This window comes from Alligator sinensis, unplaced genomic scaffold (assembly GCF_000455745.1).
Source record: "Alligator sinensis unplaced genomic scaffold, ASM45574v1 scaffold895_3, whole genome shotgun sequence".
Classification (NCBI taxonomy): Eukaryota; Metazoa; Chordata; order Crocodylia; family Alligatoridae; genus Alligator; species Alligator sinensis.
The window spans coordinates 330,159-349,350 of record NW_005842210.1 but is presented as its reverse complement, the minus strand read 5'-3'; the positions used below and the strand labels follow the sequence as shown (position 1 = coordinate 349,350).

At 42.0% G+C, this 19,192-nt stretch overlaps 1 protein-coding gene across 1 annotated transcript in view; it reads left to right on the top strand.

Moving 5' to 3' along the window:
- Positions 1 to 6,238: 6,238 nt before the first annotated feature.
- The window catches only part of DEPTOR (DEP domain containing MTOR interacting protein), an 86,630-nt gene continuing 73,676 nt past the window's right edge, over positions 6,239 to 19,192 (top strand). The window contains exons 1-3 of the mRNA XM_006026812.3: positions 6,239 to 6,384; positions 11,784 to 11,962; positions 14,666 to 14,789. Coding sequence (XP_006026874.1) covers positions 6,239 to 6,384; positions 11,784 to 11,962; positions 14,666 to 14,789 — 449 coding nt within the window. The remainder of the gene's footprint in view (positions 6,385 to 11,783; positions 11,963 to 14,665; positions 14,790 to 19,192) is intronic.

The window sequence follows — 19,192 nt, the reverse complement described above, 5'->3', positions numbered from 1 at the left end:
TGTGTGGAGGATCAAAAGTAACAGGGATATTTCTGGACAATGAAGGCAGGTGCAGCAGAACAGGCAGAACTTTCCTGTGCTTGTTTCTGTCAAGGAAAATATCCATTTAATTTAGGGAGTGGAGGAGAAATGCTTCTATGATCTTTGTCTTCTGCAAGGTAGTCTGCTTGTGAGCCATTTTATAAACCAAGGCAAACAAGATCCTTGCTAGCTAAATGACAGTAGAAAGCATTGGTAATTAAGAAGTGGTTACTCAGCAGCTATATATGCATCTATATTGCAAATCAGGTGATTCATAGAATCATAGAAAACCAGGGTTCAAAGGGACCTGAGCAAGTTACCTAGTCCAACTGCCTGCTCAAAGCAGAACCATCCCCAAGTATATCATCCCGCTCAAGGCCTTGTCTAGCTGGGTCTTAAAAACCTCCAAAGCTGCCCTGGGAAGGGCAGGGCCCGGCTGGACTGAGGGACTGGGGGAAGGACCCTGCTGCAAACAGTGTGGGGTGGGGAGCAGCTGCCTCAGCCCCAGCCAAGTTCTGTCCTCGGCCCCTGGGATGCAGACCCATGGGCACTGCGGGTTGAATCTCACTGGACCAGGCCAGGCTGAGCCAGGCAGCTCTGCCCACCCCTCCCCATCCCAGTCACATCTTTGCAGCATTTGGCATCTTTTACAGCACTTGCTCTGGCCCCAGCCTGCAACCCACACTGTGCCAGTGGTGATGACACCATGGCAGCTGGTCTGCTCCACTCCAAACCAGCCCAGCCTGCCAGTGAGGTGATGGGAGTTTATCTGGGGTCACCCTGGCTTTCAGGAGGGTACCCACACATCCGTGGCCCTGGCCAGAAGGCATAATTATTGGAAAGCATAATCGGCAACAACGGCCAAAATAGCCAATAGCTGATAATGTTATTTCCCTTTTATCGATGCCAATCTGATAGGCAACCAATATATCAGTGCACCTCTACTTGCTTGCAGTAATGTTGCAGGAGACCATACCAAAAGTCTTGCTAAAGTCAAGGAATGTCACATCCGCTGCTCTTCCTGCATTCACAGAGCCAGTCATCTTATCATAGAAGGCTGTCAGGTTGGTCAGGCATGACTTGCCCTTGGTGAATCCATATTGATTGTTCCTAATCACCTTTCTCTCCAGGTACTTAGAAATACATTCCTTGAGGATCTACTCCATGATTTTTCTAGGGACAGAAGTGAAGCTGACCCATCTGTAGTTCCTCAGATCATCCTTCCCTTTCTTAAAAATCGACACTATATTTGCTCTTTTCCAGTCATCCAGGATCTCTCCTAATTGCCACAAGTTTTCAAACATAATGACCAGCAGCTCTGCAATCACATTGGCCAATGCTCTCAGCACTCTCAGGTGTATCACATCTGGCCCCATGGACTAGTACATGTCCAGCTTTTCTAAATAGTCCCTAACCTGTTCCTGTGCCATTGTTGGCTCACTTTCTCCAGAAACTGTGCTGCCTGGTGCAGTAGTCTGGGAACTGACCTTGCTTGTGAAGACTGAGGTGAAAAAAGCATTGAATACTTCAGGCTTTTCCTCATCATCTGTCACTAGGTTGCCTCCCTCATTCAGTAAGAGACCCACACTTTCCCTGATCCTCTTCTTGTTGCTGACATACTTGTAGAAACCTGTCTTGTTACCGTTCACGTCCCTTGCTAGTTGCAGCTCCAGTTGTTTCATAGTTTCATAGTAGCTAGGGGCAGGAGGGACCTGGACAGGCATCTAGCCTGACCCCCTGCCACAGGCAGGAATGAATGCTGGGTTCACAAGACCCCAGACAGGTGACCATCCAAACTCCTCTTGAATTTACCCAAGGTAGGGGCGAGGACCACTTCCCTGGGAAGTTGGTTCTAGATTTTGGCCACCCTAACTGTAAAATATTGCCTTCTAATCTCCAACCTCAACCTATTCTCCATCAGCTTATTACCATTGTTCCTCATCACCCCAGGTGGTGCTGGGGAGAAAAGAGCTCTGCCTATTTGCTGTTGATCCCCCTTGATGAGCTTGTAGGCAGCCACCGGGTCCCCCCTCAGCCTCCTCTTGCTGAGGCTGAACAGGTTCAGGTCCCTCAGTCTCTCCTCGTAGAGCCTGTCCTACTGCCCTCTCACCAAGCAGGTGGCCCTCCTCTGAATCCTCTCCAGGCTGGCCACATCCCTTTTGAAGCGCGGCGCCCAGTACTGGACACAGTACTCCAACTGCGGCCTGACCAAAGTCATTGCTCCTACCCCAAGTGCACTTGGGGTAGTCCCTTTTTCATTGCCTTACATCTTCTTTAATAGCTTACATGTGTAGAAAGGAAGAGCCAACACCCATCTGTCTGATCTATTGAAATTTATATTCATTTTGCTTAGTTGTGCAAGGTGAAAGGGATTAGGGAACTGGACCCATTGGCTTCTGAGAAAGCTTTACCCTTAGTACCTTGTCAGATCAAGCCCTATAGCAATGCCTTCCAAAAGCCTCCAGGTAGTAGATATGACAGTCACATAAAGACTTAATTACAGCCATTATGGGACTTACCCGTAATTTTGCAAGTAGTCTTTAGCTTCCTAATGGATCATACTAAAATCCAATTACACTTGCAGTCTGGAGTGCTTGGTGAGTCTGAGTTTCTGAATTAAATTTGTGACTCTCAGACCATCTCTAGGAGAAATCTTGATGGCTCTTGGCTGTAAAATGTACTTCTTAGCCAGCCAATCACCGTGTATGTTTAGAAATCCAGTTATTAAACAGTCAGGGCCAGTGGTAAATTTAAAGTCACAGAAGCATTTGTCTATCACAGGCTTTTTTGGTCTTTTCCTTTTTGGTCTCATGAGGCCATTTATTAAAATCTCACTAAGGCTATCTATATTCTGGCATCTTCTCCCTGCATTGCAGACAGGGCCAGATACAAAAATTGGAGACAGACATGATGCTGAGAGTTACTATCTGAAGACTCTTTAGAGACATCCTCTAAGAGTCTCATTTATTGCAGAGGATGGAATTTCTTTCCTGCCACACATTTTACTACAGAAATATCCTCCTGTTTCTAGAATAACCTGCTATTTCAAAGAGCATTTAGCTGCTACTAATATCAAATAACAGAAGCACATAGTCTCATAACTGAAGCATAAATAGAAAGGAACCTATAGTTGAAAAGCGTCAGCATTTTGTTGCTGAGAATTGGCAAGCCTGTGTGGAAATGCTTGTCCCAGGCAAGAAGCATTAAATTTCCAGAATGTCTTCACCTTGGCATGTATGTACAGTGTTTAGTTGTTTACTGACCTACATTTTTGCTGGGGGGAGGGGGGGGCATATTCAGACATTTTTATTTATCCCATGATGGGACATATCGTTCGCAACAAGTTATTTGCCTTGTTCAAGGCCTTATCTGCCCCAAAGTAGATTTACCAAAGGGGAGGACTGTTAGTGTTTTTGTCACTGCCCTTCCTTGGGTATCCACTTGGAGAGCAATTTTATCTCTTATTGGGGTTCATTAGATACCACTGATGGTAGTGTGAATCATTCTGCTCTCCCTATAAGAAGCACTACAGAGTCCTAAATGTTTGTTAGGTCAGGTCATTAGACTGCAAGCACTTTAGGGCAGAGATCTACTTTCTCTGGCATTTCTTTGAAGTGCCTTCCTAGCACGTTGGTGAAGACTGTGCATCAGTTAATGACTTCTGTTGAGCATTTTGTTCACTGTGATTCTCTATTTCTTTAAAAAAATGTGCAGCTGCACATATTATACATGATAGTGAGTCTTCCAAGGAGGCCTGCTCTTGTGAAAAAGAGGTGCAAAAGGAAGCACAACATGCAAGTTTTTCATATTCACTTGTCCTATGTTATTCAGCGTGCCTGTTATTATGAGAAAGGATCAAACAGCCCATTTTCAGAGGGGAAGGGAAAGGCTCTTCCTTGGGGTTTTCCCAAGAAGCAGCCTTATTTGATCTTCCTCTCCTGAGAGCACTCCCTGCAACCAGCCCTAGAGTGACTTCCCAAGGGGCAAGTCTCTGGCTTTGAGACCCTGGCTTTTCTCAGTCTATGGCTTCCCCGGTGATCCATAGCACTCCCACTTCTGGGAGCTACTTCTTTTCTGATCAGCTCCTGGGAAGGAAGAAGGGTGTTTTCTTTTTTAAAAGAGGTCAGAATGCTGATTGTCTCCATAAGTATAGCAGATGCAGCTTCAAAACAAAGTCTTTATTGTGCTATTCCAGTTCCCTTTGTCCTCACTTGGATTTTACTCTGTCCTCCCTGGGACCATTCCTTTTCTCTGCATGCCCTGGGACCTTTTCTCCCCTACCTTCTCTCCTTAAAGCGTCACTCATTCTCCTCAGGTTCAGTCAGTCACACTTGTAACTAAACCATTATAAAACTATCATCTTAACTTAGGAACAGCAGTAATCCAATACAATGAAACATTAAATCATGGGGAATCAATCAGGAGGCAGTCTCTGGGCCCTGCTGCTAGGCCCAGACTTCCATCTGCCCCTAGGATGAAAAGGGCATATAGATGTCCTATGCACGCTTGAGAAGCTGGATACCTTCAAGTCAGCCGACCCTGACAATCTTCACCCCAGGGTACTCAAGGAGCTGGCGAGCATCATAGCCCAGCCTCTAGCACAGATCTTTGAAAACTCTTGGAGCTCTGGTGTAGTGCCCGAAGACTGGAAGATGGCCAATGTGGTGCCTATCTTCAAGAAAGGGAGGAAAGTGGATCCGGCTAACTATAGGCCCATCAGCCTGACTTCTATCCCGGGGAAGATCTTAGAAAAGTTTATTAAAGAGGCCATCCTTAATGGACTAGCCGACGTCAACATCTTAAGGGATAGCCAGCATGGGTTTGTTGCGGGTAGGTCTTGCTTGACCAATCTCATTTCCTTCTAAGACCAGGTGACCTATCACCTGGACAAGGGAGAAGAGATCGATGTCATATATCTTGACTTCAAAGAAGCCTTCGATCTGGTGTCCCATGATCACCTCTTGGAGAAACTGGCCAATTGTCGCCTTGGGTCCTCCACGATCCACTGGCTGGAAAATTGGCTCCGGGGTCGGACCCAGAGGGTAGTAATTGATGGAAGTCACTCATCGTGGTGTCCTGTGACCAGTGGGGTCCCCCAAGGCTCCACCTGATCCCAGTCTCCTGACACTTAAAAAAAAAATCCCTGCACTCACTGGCTGTAGCAGCAGTGATCAGGGCCTCTCGGGGCTCATGGCAGAGCCCCCCCCCCCCCCAAAGCACAGGGCAGTGGGGGGCAGCGAGGATCACCCCCCTCCCGCTTGGCACCCATGCATCTTTATCCCTACTTGTATTCCGTACCACTGTAAGCTTTCAGCACATTCAAAGTAGTTGCTAGCCGTATAGTTTGCCTTTACAGCAACAGAGGAAATGGCAGATGATTTGTTCCTTTAGTTCAGTGAAAATGATTATGCACCAGTCACCAGATCAAATTACCAAGGGAAGTAGTTCACTCTCTATCTTCTTAATGCCTTTCTGCAAGATGTTTTAGCTAAACAAAGTTATTGGAATCCATACAAGGTAGTTTGGTAAAATACAATGTCTGTGTCTATCTGGCATCTTTACTATCTAACACATTTGTCTTTTGTAGGTTTATTATTTGGTTCAAAGAGAAACTCCAGAATCCTCAAAGTATATGATCGACATTTCCCATAATTGGCAAGTTTCTTTAGGAATAGTTTTTTGATCCACATATGCATTTTTATGAATATCAGAGTTTATATAGCAAGCCAATTTTGCTGTCAGTTTAGATCACAGAGATCAACTGGAATGCTGTGGTTTCAGGTAGGGCAGAATTTGTTTCTGAATGGAAGCGTGATATCTCAGTGGCAAATCTTGAATTACACGTATGTGATATTCTACTTTTATGATTTGTTACATTCAATGAGTTGCCAAATATCAGTGGCTAGGTTTCCGATACAGGCTTCCCTCACCAACCACGGTTTTGCCAGCCACAGTTTTGAGTATCCACGCTTAATATTTTATATACCATTTTGGCTACCACTGTATACAGTTTTGAGTAACCATGGTTTTCTGTGGCCGCAAATCAACCCACCACCTGCCATTTCAAATCATGCGTGGTCTTGCTAGCATCCATAGTGCTCCCATCTTCTCTCACATACACAGTCTTGCATTGTGCTTCATGCCATTAACATCCAGTTGCAGGTGCTCTGCATTTGTCACCCAATTTCTTTGTGATGTTTGCATTTTGCCCTTAATCATGACCTCTAAGGGATTGAGTGGTGAAGGTGAGCAATTTATGAAGAAGGCAAGGAAAATGGTGTCCTTGAAAACAAAATTGGAGTTGTTGGATTGTCTAGCACATGGAGAGACTGTGGCAAATATAAAAGATGATTTTTGTACACTGTATGTTCCTTTATTATTCATATTCAAGTTCCTAACCCCATTTTTCCAATAAGCCTTTTGTCTTAGCAACTACAGTTTTGCTAACCACAGAAACTTTCAGGAACCTAACCCCTGTGGTTGGCGAGGGAAACCTGTAGATCTTTGATTACATTTCAAAGGCCTGGTTTATGAGTCAACTTTGATTCTACAAGTAAGTTTTAACTAACTCTTCATCTCCAGAAAAGCCTGTGTTCTTCCATTGAGTTTAAGACCAGAAGGGACTATTAGTTCTAGTCTGACCTCCTGTGTTTTCACAGGCCCGTAAAGCTCACAATTGGCCCTGTAAGTGACCCAGACCCAAGTGAACCCAATACAGTAACTTGTATTTTGCTGAAGCTCATCCTACAGAAAATATTCCAGTCTGAATTTGGAGGCATTAAGACTGGAGGCATTTCCCCCCACCCAGCTACCCTGGGTGACTTGTTTAAAGGTGAGTAACTCTCACTGTTAAACCTTTGTGCATTATTTCTATGTTGGATATGTTTTTGATCCAAATGGTTGAACACTGAAACATTTTCAGAATTCTAGAGTCCAAACATGTCCTATGTGCTTAAAAATAGAGTCAGTAATATTATATATCACTTAATTACCACCAGGGCCCAAATCTTATTTAACCTATGAGATGTCTAAACCTCTGTAGGTGCTTGCCCAAAATATACCTCTTGCCTCAGAAGAGTGATCCTATTCCACTCTGGGAGCCACAGAGATTTTCCATTCTCTAAACGGGCAGCCCTGTGTGCCTCCAGAGCGCACAAACACCAAGCAAAGAGTTGCCTATGGACAGCTAATGAGAAATGCTAGGAAGAGGAGGGTGCATAAATTTGGGTGCCAGACTCAGAGTTGCACATGATATACCTTTATCATCTCAGGATTGAAATTTCCCTGGGTCTTGCTACCTGCTCCTACTACTGTTTATGCATTTTAGTCAATTAATGTTTAATACTTAAACAGCGTTGAGAGCAGTAGCCAGAACCCAGAACTCCCTCAATGCTTTCCTTGGTAATTTGATCCCATGTGCTGGGGTTGCTTGGCCACAAAGTCCCTTCTGGCTCCAGTGATTCTTGCATTTTTTATTTCTATTCAGTAGCTCAGTTTTGTTAGGAGGAGGCCCTTGACCTTGCCAGAGCCTGATTAGGTAATTTCCTGGGAATAAGTGTGTTTAAGCCCCTCAGGGTAAGTGAAGCAAGGTCTATCAGGCCTTGATCAAGTGCTCTAACCACTATGGTGTAGGTCAAAAGTAGGTAGGGCCTCCTTGCTTTTTGTGATGTAGAGGCACCTATATACGTGCTGGACACCAGCTCTGATGCATGCTAATTAGCATACATCAGAGCAGACTTGATTAATCAAGCCTGCTGGAGCATGCTAATTAGCACATTCCAGCAGCAACCGCATCACATGTATTCAGTGTCCCTGAACTACAAAATGGCGGCAGGGGCACTTTAGCTAAAGCTCTTTCTGGCATACCAGAATTGGGCTCAGTGTATATACATATTTGTTTCTGAGTGTGCCTGCATATAACTATTTTATTTCCATGTTCATATATTTACAGATGGTCATACATTATAAAAAAAAGGAAGAGAAACACTGATCTGGTATAAATAAATTGAAAAAGGACATGGATAATTCCAGGTTTTGCAACTGGAAAAATGCAGGCTCTTCTTTCAAAGTAAGGCAAAAGCTGCTGCAGCACATCTGGAAAGTATCACAGCTGCAAGTACAGCCATAATTTAGCTCTTACTATTTCAGAATATATGGGAGGTTTATCAGTGCTCCTTTCCCCAATACACTAATTTAATTTGTTTGTGTTTCATTTTGAAGCATTCTTTTTTTATGGTATTTGAAGACTTAGCTTTAAATTCAGACCATCCGTTGGACCTGAATATTTAGTTCTAGGATAAATATTACAAAGCAGAAAAGTTACTGCGTTACTGGTAGCTAGTTTTAGAAAGAAGTTTTTTAAAGTCCTGTATGTATCCCAAGTCATGGCATCATTACTGCGTTCAGTCAACTATTTGTCTTTTGTGGTTTCTAAGAGAAATAATATAATGATAAATCACACTGGCTTTAGATTGAGAGGAAAGTTAGTCTAGTGATTAGAGCTCTACTCTGGATTTTTAGACACCCAAATTTAGTTCTCTTGGGGCAAGTGTCTCTGTTCCTCAGTTTCCCATCTATAAAATCAGAATAGCAGGAGTTTCCTAATTCCCAGTGATATTGTGAGAGAGAAGTGCATTCAGGACTGCAAGTAGCCACACAGTGCTATATTAATGGGGACTATATAAGTACCCAGGTCTAGCTGAGTTAGTCATGAATAGTTGTTGTTATTTACACACCACTGGTTGGTATATGTGACAAGACTGTACACCAGTGGCTTTCATCCTTTTTTAGATTCAGGGCACTTTTTGAAAAATGTCAACTCTTAGTTTTCACTATTTTTTTTTCACTACAGAATAAGAGAACAATTCAAATAACTCAGAAAGACCACAAAAGATCAAAATGTTTTTGACACTGTGGATTCCAATTTGCAATCTCTGGATTTATCTTATGAATCATGTGTAGGTATTTTGCACACCTAACCATGCAAATATTGTATGGCACCCTTATATGGATCTTGCAGCACCCCAAGATGCCATATTACCCTGGTTGAGAATCACGGTACATTCGTGTACATTCTTCCTGTGTTTTAGGCCTTGATTCTGCCATATAGTTAATGCAGACAGATTCCCTGTCCACTACTGTCAAAGGCTACTCAGAGCCTCTTTGAAGTCAGTGGGAATATTCACAAAGTGAAACCCTGACATCATTAAAACCAGTGGCAAAACTTCTCTTGACCTTGAATGCAGGATTGGGGGGGGCGGGAAGAGAGTGGGATTTTATTCATATCATGTAAAAGTTACAGTTGTGCATAGTTTTTGTGATAGGAGTTTAAGGTGTAGATCTTATTCCACGTCCAAGATGTCTAAGTCTTTAACACCACTAGCACCCAAAGTATGCAACCCATCTGAGAAGCGTGACCCTGTTCCATCAGGGAGATGCACAACTCTCCTAGTCTCTCAATAAGCAGCCTTGTACGTCCCCCCATTTTGCCTGCTTGAGATGATTGTTTTCTTGTTCTGGCAAAAGGGGGTGTTCCTACTCTTTTCAAGGAGGCACGTATCTCTCCCCTTTTCTCAGACTATAGAAGTTTCTTCATGTTGGTATCCAGCTTGATGGCAAGATTGAAGCAAAACTCCTGATTCTTATTTAAAGAGAGAGGATGGATGTTTAAAACATCATATCTGCTTTTTATGACTTAGGGCATTGGGCATCTTTCTGCATCAAGCTCTTTGGGTTAGTAAAAACAGGCCACCGCTCATCACCAGGCTAGTTGCCCTGCAGCCTAATCCATGTTCTCAGCCATGCAAAGGGGCGGGCATGAAGCAGACAGCAGTTCTGTTTCCACAGATTGTTTTAAATGCTGTTTTTCTTGAGATCAGGTTCACATAAACTTTTTTAATACATTCTAAAATTGTAGCCTAGGTTTTTGGCTAGTGCCCAGCCCATGATCAGTGCCCTATTGCAGGGGATGTCTAGACAAAGAAGACAAAGGGAAAAGGGCCAGAGATTCCATAGATCTCTTACAGAATGCAGAAGGCAATCTAGCCACAGATGATGCAGTGAAAGCTGAAGTATTTAATTACTTTTTTACTTTGGTTTTCACATATAGGGGCAGCGACTAGTTGGCAAGTGCAGTTGAAAGCAGAGATAGGGAAGGAGATAAACAGCCTAGAGTAATGGCAGAACAGGTTAGGGATTACTTAAAGAAGCTAGATGCTTTCAAGGCTGCACTGACGTTAGTATAAAATAAAGTGAGCAGAAGAATGACCCACAAACCTTTTGTTCAATAGTCTAGTGGTTAGGACACTTTCCCAGTAAATGGAAAACAGCTTCCAGTGTTATGTATGCATTTTCTCCAATGACTGTTCTTTGTAAAATGCATTAATCGCTTTGGGATCAGGTGCCAGAACTGAGAGCTTTCTCCTTGCCTCTCAAGGGACAGTCCTCTTCACTGGGCTACAGAGTCAGGCTCCAGCTTACATGTTCTTCTAACCAGAATGACTTTTGCATGCCTTTATGTATAGTGGCCCAGCTTCAAAAGGACAGGATACTTACATTCTGCCTAGCTGGTGGCCTGGTACTTAAGACGCTTTTGTGGAAAAAAGATGTGGGTTTCAACCTCCATAGACTGAGAAGGGCTTAGAAATCAGTTCTCCAACTTTCTGGGAAACTGCTTAGTCAGCTCCTAGTCTACTGGGCAGAATGTGGGTCAGATTGCAACTGAGCTGAGGTGGTGTTTGGGTAATTCATTACATCCTATAAGTAACAAAAAGTATGTAGTTAGCTTTTTAAAAAAATACCTGCTTTTTAATTAATTTTAAAAAGTTACTGGTTAAGTGAATTTGGCAAAATTAATAATCATCATATTGCTGATCCTAAAAATGTTTAGTCATTATAGAATAGTCTCAATAGGCCTTTACAACCTAAGATAAATGTCTCAAAAGCAGTTTTTGAGTATGTTTCTACAATGACTGGCAAGATTTTGCAGACCTTTTCAATTTTATAATGAAGCTCCTCGACCACCAGTTTACTCACAATTTCCCAACAGCAGGTGAAAGATCAATTCCCCTTTACTTACAGTAGGAAATAGCTGCTTTATGTTGGACAACTGGAAACTGGTATGTAGCTTGGGGCAAAATGGGGAGTTATGCAACCTATGAAATTTAAAAGAATATCACCACCATAAAACATCTATGACCGTGAACTGGGCTAAGGTATCTTTGGCAGAAGGATTTCCCAAAATAATGTAGTAATGTAAAGCATATAAATGGTAAAGTGGGAGAATTAGTCTTAGCTGGTGGCGGAGTATTAACATGTAATTTCGCTGACACACTGGCATGTTTTTGTGTGCTTAGCATATTGTATGGAAAATTACATCCCCGTTTCTTTCTGCTTGTTTTCCAGTGGTACTAAAACCAAATTTACCACGTAGTAGGCTGAAAACTAGTTTGATGTTATTTCCCATTCTGGTTTTTTGCTTTCTTTAACTGGAAATAAAAATGCCCAAGGCTTGTTTTTGTAGCCTTTGACCAATCTTGTTGCTACAGCTTTTAATAAATATGTGCAACTACTATGAGAGGCATGTGAATTGTTTGGCAGTCAGACCCTAACATGATACGCATGGAGTCCTTCGGCTTGTGTTCTGAAAACACAAACTTTTTTATATAGGCTGGGCTGGGATTATTTTGCCAAGCTAACTACTCGACCTTACTAGTTAGATAGGTGTTCTGCAAAGGTTATTCATAATATGATTTGACCCACAGGCTCCGACTGCATGAAGAAAAGGTCATTAAAGATCGAAGGCATCACCTCAAGACATATCCCAACTGTTTTGTTGCCAAAGAACTGATTGACTGGTTGATTGATCACAAAGAAGCTTCAGACAGAGAGACAGCAATTAAACTTGTGCAAAAATTATTGGATCACAGTGTCATTCATCATGGTGAGTGAAACCTCAGCAGCCTCAATGAGTTTGTTACTTTTTTCTTAGTGACCATGAGGCTATTCAGTGTAATTTTGATCCATGCCTTTACAGTTGTACAAGGCCCTGGTGGTTTTCTTGGTGTGCCTGTGGCAGCCTGGGGATTTCCAAGTTGAAGGAAGTCCTTACGCATTGCATAGCTCTTCTCCACAAGGCTTCCTACATTCCAGCACATGTGAAGACTCAATAGTGGTAAAGAACAAAGCTAGTAGCAACTTGACTGCATAGATCCATTCTTCATTTCCTTGCTAAAAGATGAAGTTTCTGTTGAGAATACCACTTCTGCAGTATTGACAAAACTGCTGATCCTCTGCTGTGTGCAGGAGAATCCACTACCACACTATCCTTTAGAGAATGAAGGGGCTGTAGTATATTAGATTCATTGTCCCCAACTATTGATGGCCCAGGTGAAGCAAAACTGAGAAAATACCACCTCAGGCAGCATCATATTTTTCATGCTCTGTTCACCTCATTGTTAACTCTTTAATTTCTTGTGTCCACAAGAAATGTCACAAGGTTTTGCTGGACAGCCATGGAGCAGGGGAGCCTCTCCTTTAAATGTACCATCCTGTCATTCTCAACTGAAGTTGCTTTGTATATTTTCTGTGTCTTGGTGACTTTGTAGATTCCAGTAGTTCATGGGATGTTATATGCATTAGTGCTGTGCCTTCTATTCTGTTACAAGCCGTGACTCATTTTCTCCCAAAGATGCAGCCTATCCATTTCTAACCCGTTCCTCTGCTGGTTTGCATTCTGTGTAGCCATTATGCTTGTTCAAGGGGAACTATCACATCCTCCATGGACATGTTAGATTGCTCACTTTAAAACTGGGTGTAAAAGTAGGTGCAAATAACTAGACACTATGGGTGCGTCCAGACAAGCACATATGTGAGTACCTCTGGGGACAAACAGGAGGCACATGCTATGCCATTGCTACTTGTCCCCAGGGAATGCCTGTGCATGGGCACTGTGGGACACAGCAAGTTCCCTGAGTGGGGTAGGGGAGGTTGGGGCCAGTGCCTGGGCTCACCCCAGCAGCCTTACATGGGGTCCTGGGAGCCTCCAGGGTCAGGCTACGGTTTCAGGCAGTACACGCTGTCACCAAGTGCACCACCCCACTTTTTTCTAGCATGGGTTTTTTAACACTGAGATCTCCCCTGTGCTGCAAATTAGCATCATGGGGAACACCAGCATGTGCAGTGTGTGGCACCACAGACAGATATGTGGCACTGCATACCCACACAGGCATGCTCGTGCCTATGAGCTCAGTGGAGAGCCAAGCCCTTTGTTTAGAGTGTTGAATCGTGCCCATTTAAAAAGACAGTGTCTAATATACCAGTTTGTCCATCTCTGAAATAGAAATACAGTAGCTTTGGCAGCTAAAAAATGTTGGCTCTGTGTGTAGGAACACTGCCGCCACTGTTGCTCTCACCAATGCATAAACAATACTTTAATTAAAAGGATAAAAGTATATACTAAATAAGTACCTCTACTACAGGTTCTGCTTGGTTGTTATGGAATCTGAGAATTAAGTTAAATGATTAAAGAATAAAGTAATTATAGGGGATTTAAATGCCAACTACTTTATCCTTTATTGAAGAAATGTCAGTGAAGGTTTGCATGGACAACAAAGTAATTTAATTTAACTGAGGAATGGAAATTTTACATTTGAGAGTATGCCTTTACCAGCTTTGTAATGGTCTCTGTGTTGGAATCCAGTCACATACCCTCCCTTTCAAGCAAAACTAGGATTCTTTGACATGCAAAACATGTTAAAATTAAATGTAAAACTGATGTTTTCTTAAGAATGTTCATTTATGGGGTTCAAAGGTAATATAATACCTTTGTCAAGGATACTCTGATCATAGCAAATTTCAGATAGGTTAATAAGCCATATTCTGTAGGAGCCCCTGATCTGAGCACCTTGTTCCACCAGCATCAAGTGGAAGTGGAAAGACAGTGTTTGAAGCTCACATACTCATGTAGTACAGTTTGGAGTGTGAGACGCTGCATGCTTGTATGGATTTCTCGTGGTAATAGCTTTGTCAAGATCTATGTACTTTTCACCTCTGCCATAGCTGGAGCTTATTTCAGGGCCCCTCCTCCTGCCATTTGACATAATCTTTATCAATTCTTTTCCTAAGAAAAATGTTTGTGGATCTCAGTCCATTCTTGTTGCCTCTTCCACTCTCCAGCTGACACTGGCCGAGCAATTTGCTATAAACAGAGGTGGATGGAAAGTTGGGCAGTGAACTTTAGGCCCCCTGACACATGTCTTTGCAACAGGCCTTGGTTTTTTTTTCCTCAGTCTTAGACCGATACAAATGACACTTATAATAACCTATCCTTAAATTATTTCTTCTATATGGTGGTCATTTAAAGAAAACTTGATTTCATCTAAAGGTTTTCCAGGTATACAACAACTTCATGTTTTCTTCTGTGAAGCACCCAATGATGGCTAATACCCCAGGAGATGACATTATACACCCCTCAAGCTTAAATACTTAAAAACATCATTTTATGATACATATTTGGGGAAAGAAACTATGTTCTGTTTGTACCTGTCTTGTTTTTGAGCTTACCATTGATACTTAGTACCTTGTCCTGATTCTTAGCTATTAACATAAGTCTGATCACTCTGATGTCACCCATTTTATGTTTCAGTTTGTGATGAGCATAAGGAATTCAAAGACGTCAAACTTTTCTACCGCTTTAGGAAAGATGATGGAACATTCCCATTGGATAACGAGGTGAAGGTGTTCATGAGAGGCCAGAGGCTATATGAAAAGTATGTTGTGTTCAATGTCCATAGCATGTTGACAATAATAGCAGGAGAGACAATTGTTTTATTTACGTCATCTCAACTATTCTGAAATGTCCCCATTGCACAATACTGGATATATTAATATATTTACAATACTGGATATCATGCTATTTGATTTATCATACTCATTCATCCTTCCTGTTTCCCTGTTGTTCCCTGTCAATCTCTCTTGTTTTGCATTAGATAGTAAATCTTCTCTCTTACACAGCAAATCCTTTTTATGTGGTTGTATGCTGGAGCTCCAGTACTCATTGGAGTCTTTGTGCACTGTCACATGATAATGGCTGATCTGGCATTTAAAAATGTAATCAGGAGAGTTAAAATAATCAAAATGTCTGAAACTAATGGCCACATGATTATTAAAGCCTCATTACTGTAACATTTGTAGTTGACATAATTTTAGAAAACAAGAAGCAAATAATCTTCAGTGAGTCCACCCCCTGTCCTTTTCTAGCAGGAAGATTACATTAAAACTAGTTGCAAAAAAACAGTCCAGATCCTCTAATTAAGATTTGAAACAGATGGTTACTCTGAAACACTGAATATCCCATTGGATTACTTGTTATTAAATAACTGAGGAGTGTAACCATATTGTCCATTCTAGAATCAATATAATTTTTATTCAGACCGTAGGGATTGTAACATGGTCGTTTCAGGCAGAATGTATAAAATATGTGTGTTGACACTTACTGGAAACTGATGGTGCAAATATGTGAACAGATGCGTTGCTTTCTAAGATGTTGGAAGTATTTTCCAGGCTTATTCTAGTCATCTGATAGGACACACATGCTTGCCTAGGGCACCAATTGTACAGTAGCATTGAAAATCACTGTGGCTAGTTTGACTTAGTTTCTTCCCCCCTTGAAATATGGTTGCAATGAAAATTCATGCCAAGAAAACTTAAAAATTCAGGGGCATAAAATCAATCCCGTCAGCCTGATCTGCTGTTTGGTGCCTAAATGGCCTGAGAATTTCTTAAGGATGGTTCCTGTCTTCTGTTTGGCCTGCAGAGGAGGAGTGCAGAGAAGTACTGTGGTCACCCAGGAGGAGTGGCAGAGGGTCAGCAATGGGAAAAAAAGTGCCAGCTCCAAGGTGCATAGTTAACTCTGCTGCCAGGTAACAGGGCAAGTAGTTTGTGGCTCCTCTGGAGAACTCACTCAGTGTTCAGTTTGCTGCCTACCTCTCACAGACCCCTGGAGCAGTGTCAGGAGCAGGGCATGGTGGGTAGCAGTTTGTATCAGCGACTACTCTCACAGACACCACCAATGAAGCAGAGCAACAAGCAAGACAGCCATCAGGGTTGGGTGTAAGGTGAAGGCAGCATGGTTTAGATGGGACACTTTGGGTTAATGGCCAGTCAAAGGCAAGGGCATGAGGAACCTGGGCCACTTCCTAGTTGTAGGTGTATGCAGGATAGAGAGGCTACTTAAAGGGTGGGCCTAAAAAAACAGGCTAAACTGTTCTACAGCAGGTGTAAAGTTTAATGTCTTTGCTTTTTCTTTGGGATGAATCTGGCAACCATTTCTTGCCTCCAGTAAAAAGAAACAGATGGTGCTTTGTTTTCAAAGGGAAATGGCCCTGTGGCTGAAACCAGTTTTCAAGTGGCTATATGTTTTAGGACCGTAACTGTGGGTCTTGGCAGAGGTAACCCAGCCTTTCTTTCTGAAGTAGATGAACTGATATCCCTGCATTTGGTTAGGTGAGTCCCTTTCAGCTGAAGACCAGAGGGCCAAGGCTTTTTCTGATGTGTATGGATGTTAATGGTCTTGTGGCACCTTTTTTAATAGCCTAGGTTATTGTGGCCTCTTCTGTCAAGATATCTCTGCTTTGTCTCTCACTATTGTGCTGCTGCTACTTTCCATTTCAAAGACAAATGCACTTCACTGGTGATAGATATCTTAAAGTGTTTCATGAATACTTGTGATGAGAGGTTCTGTAAAATAGCGTGTCCTTGTTGCATCTCTCCAGGAAAGACCCAGAGCAGTGCACATATCTGTGCAGTATCATTATATCCTTATTACGGCTGCTGTACACAAATACAGACATGCATAGATTTTAATGCTGGTGATGGATGTTGCTTCATACTTCAGAGAAAATGGAAAAAACAGTGAGAGAGAGATCAAACTGAAATGTAAAACATTCATTTCCAAATGCAACTCTTTTCCTTATATATATTACGCAAGATTTTCAAGTTTCTTGAAACTCACTGCCTATTTAAACTGCCTAAAACACGAGAAAATATACTGCGCAGAACAAGCCTATTTTGGGAAAGGGGTATCAGTGGATGACTCAGTACGTCTTTCTCATCTCAGAGTTTTGTTCTGCCACTCCTTATCTTGTTCAGTGTTTAGGTAAGTTAAGGTAACACTTGAGGCCACTCCCTGGGGCTGTTCTGTTCTAGAAATGGTTTGGTAGTATAGTTATAACAAGAAACTCCTAGTATAGAGAGAGCTGAGATACCAGCAGAACCACTCTTTTGCTGGTATAGTTAATGCCATGCTCCTGAATGAAATAAGCCATTTATGTCTCCCATCATATTTACAAATATAGTAATATTTTGCCTGTATAGAAATGTCAATAAATAAATAAATAAAATAAAACAGGTGCTTCTAAATGCACCTCTTTGGCTCCTACATATCGGGCACTTCTATACATTCATTAATACGCTGTAGTTACGGCGCATTAAGTTTAGTACTTGGTTAGCCAAGTATGAAATTAATGAACAATAACTCATGCTATTGTGCAGTAGCACCAGCACATGGGTTTTTAGTGACGCTTACTGCGCAGAAGTGTATTACCATGGTTTTTGCCCAGCCCACTACTGCGCAGTGTTATTATGCTACTGCGCAGTTAGCATCTTGTGTAGACGTGCCCACTATGTAAGATTTTCAAGGTTCCTGAAACCTAGTGCCTATGACTCTCTGACCTGGCAGAAACACTAGAAAACAAACACTGTGCTGACTGGGTCTGATTAATGCAAACTATCATTCAAATTACAAAATATGTGGCATTTTAAAACCAATTGATGCATCTATTTAGAGTCAGAGCTAGTAAAACTTTCTCAGTAGGCCACTTGCTTCATATGAAGTGAAGAATGCAAATTGTGCTTTAGGCTATTGAAAGGCTGTCTGGATTATTATTTAGCTAAAGCAATATGCAGAAAACTGTGATTAAACAAATAAAATACATTTCTTATTCTTAACCCTATGTACCCTCCTACAAGCACCCTCAAAGTCTCATTAAATATGTTTTAAATTCAAGACCTGGTATAGAATGTGTTCCAAAAGAGCTGTAGGATAAAGAAAAATATTTTTTCTTTAACTAATAGACTTGCCCTTTTAGGAAAAAATAGAAACCTAAGGGCAATGGAGGGGAATATATTTTTGACAGATTGATGAGTACTACTACCATATAGTATATATAAACAAAGATATAAAGTTACTTACCCAAGCTAACCTTTCAATGCATTTATCCAAGTGCCTGCAATTCTTATTTCAAAGCAGAGGAGGCAATGCTTAATATTGGTTAAAGAAGATGAATTTGAGTCCAGCACATATTATAATTTGTTTAAATCCATGTTAAAGATCTGTTGGGTTGTGTTTTTTTTTTTGTTGACCTTTGCTTTGCAGTTTGGTTTTAGCTAGAGCACTATAATATTATTGTCTCTGTCTCTCCAACAGAAAGGAGCATGGTTATCGTTCATATGCCAGAACAGTTTGTACTTGCCAAAATTACATCTATCCACTGTCATCGTATGTAGATTTGTACCTTCAGTGGATATTTATGAGAAACAGGAATCAGGAAGATAAGCAAGTTGTTGCATGAACAACAGAACTGATTCATTCAGCAGAAAGGTTGTAATATGCCTCTCAGGTTCTTTCAGTCATTTTGTTTAAGGTTGGGATTGGAAACTGGCTAATACGGTCCCAATTTTCAAGGAAGAGAGGGAGGACCCAGGTAACTATAGGCCTGTAAGCCTCACCTCGGTGCTCGGGAAGATCTTGGAGAGAATCATCAAGGAGCACATCTGTGGGGGGCCTGCAGGGGAGATCATGCTCAGGGGCAATCAGCATGGGTTCATCAAAGGCAGGTCCTGCCTGACCAACCTGGTTGCCTTTTATGACCAGGTGACTAAATCCTTGGATGATGGTGTTGCCGTGGACGTAGTCTTTCTAGACTTTAAGAAGGCCTTTGACACTGTCTCTCACCCCATCCTTATCAATAAATTGAGCGACTGTGGCATTGATGCCTACACAGTTGGATGGGTAAAAAATTGGCGGACGGGGCACGCCCAGAGAGTAGTGGTGGATGGGTTGTACTCAACTTGGCGAGATGTGAGCAGTGGGGTACCCCAGGGCTCGGTCCTC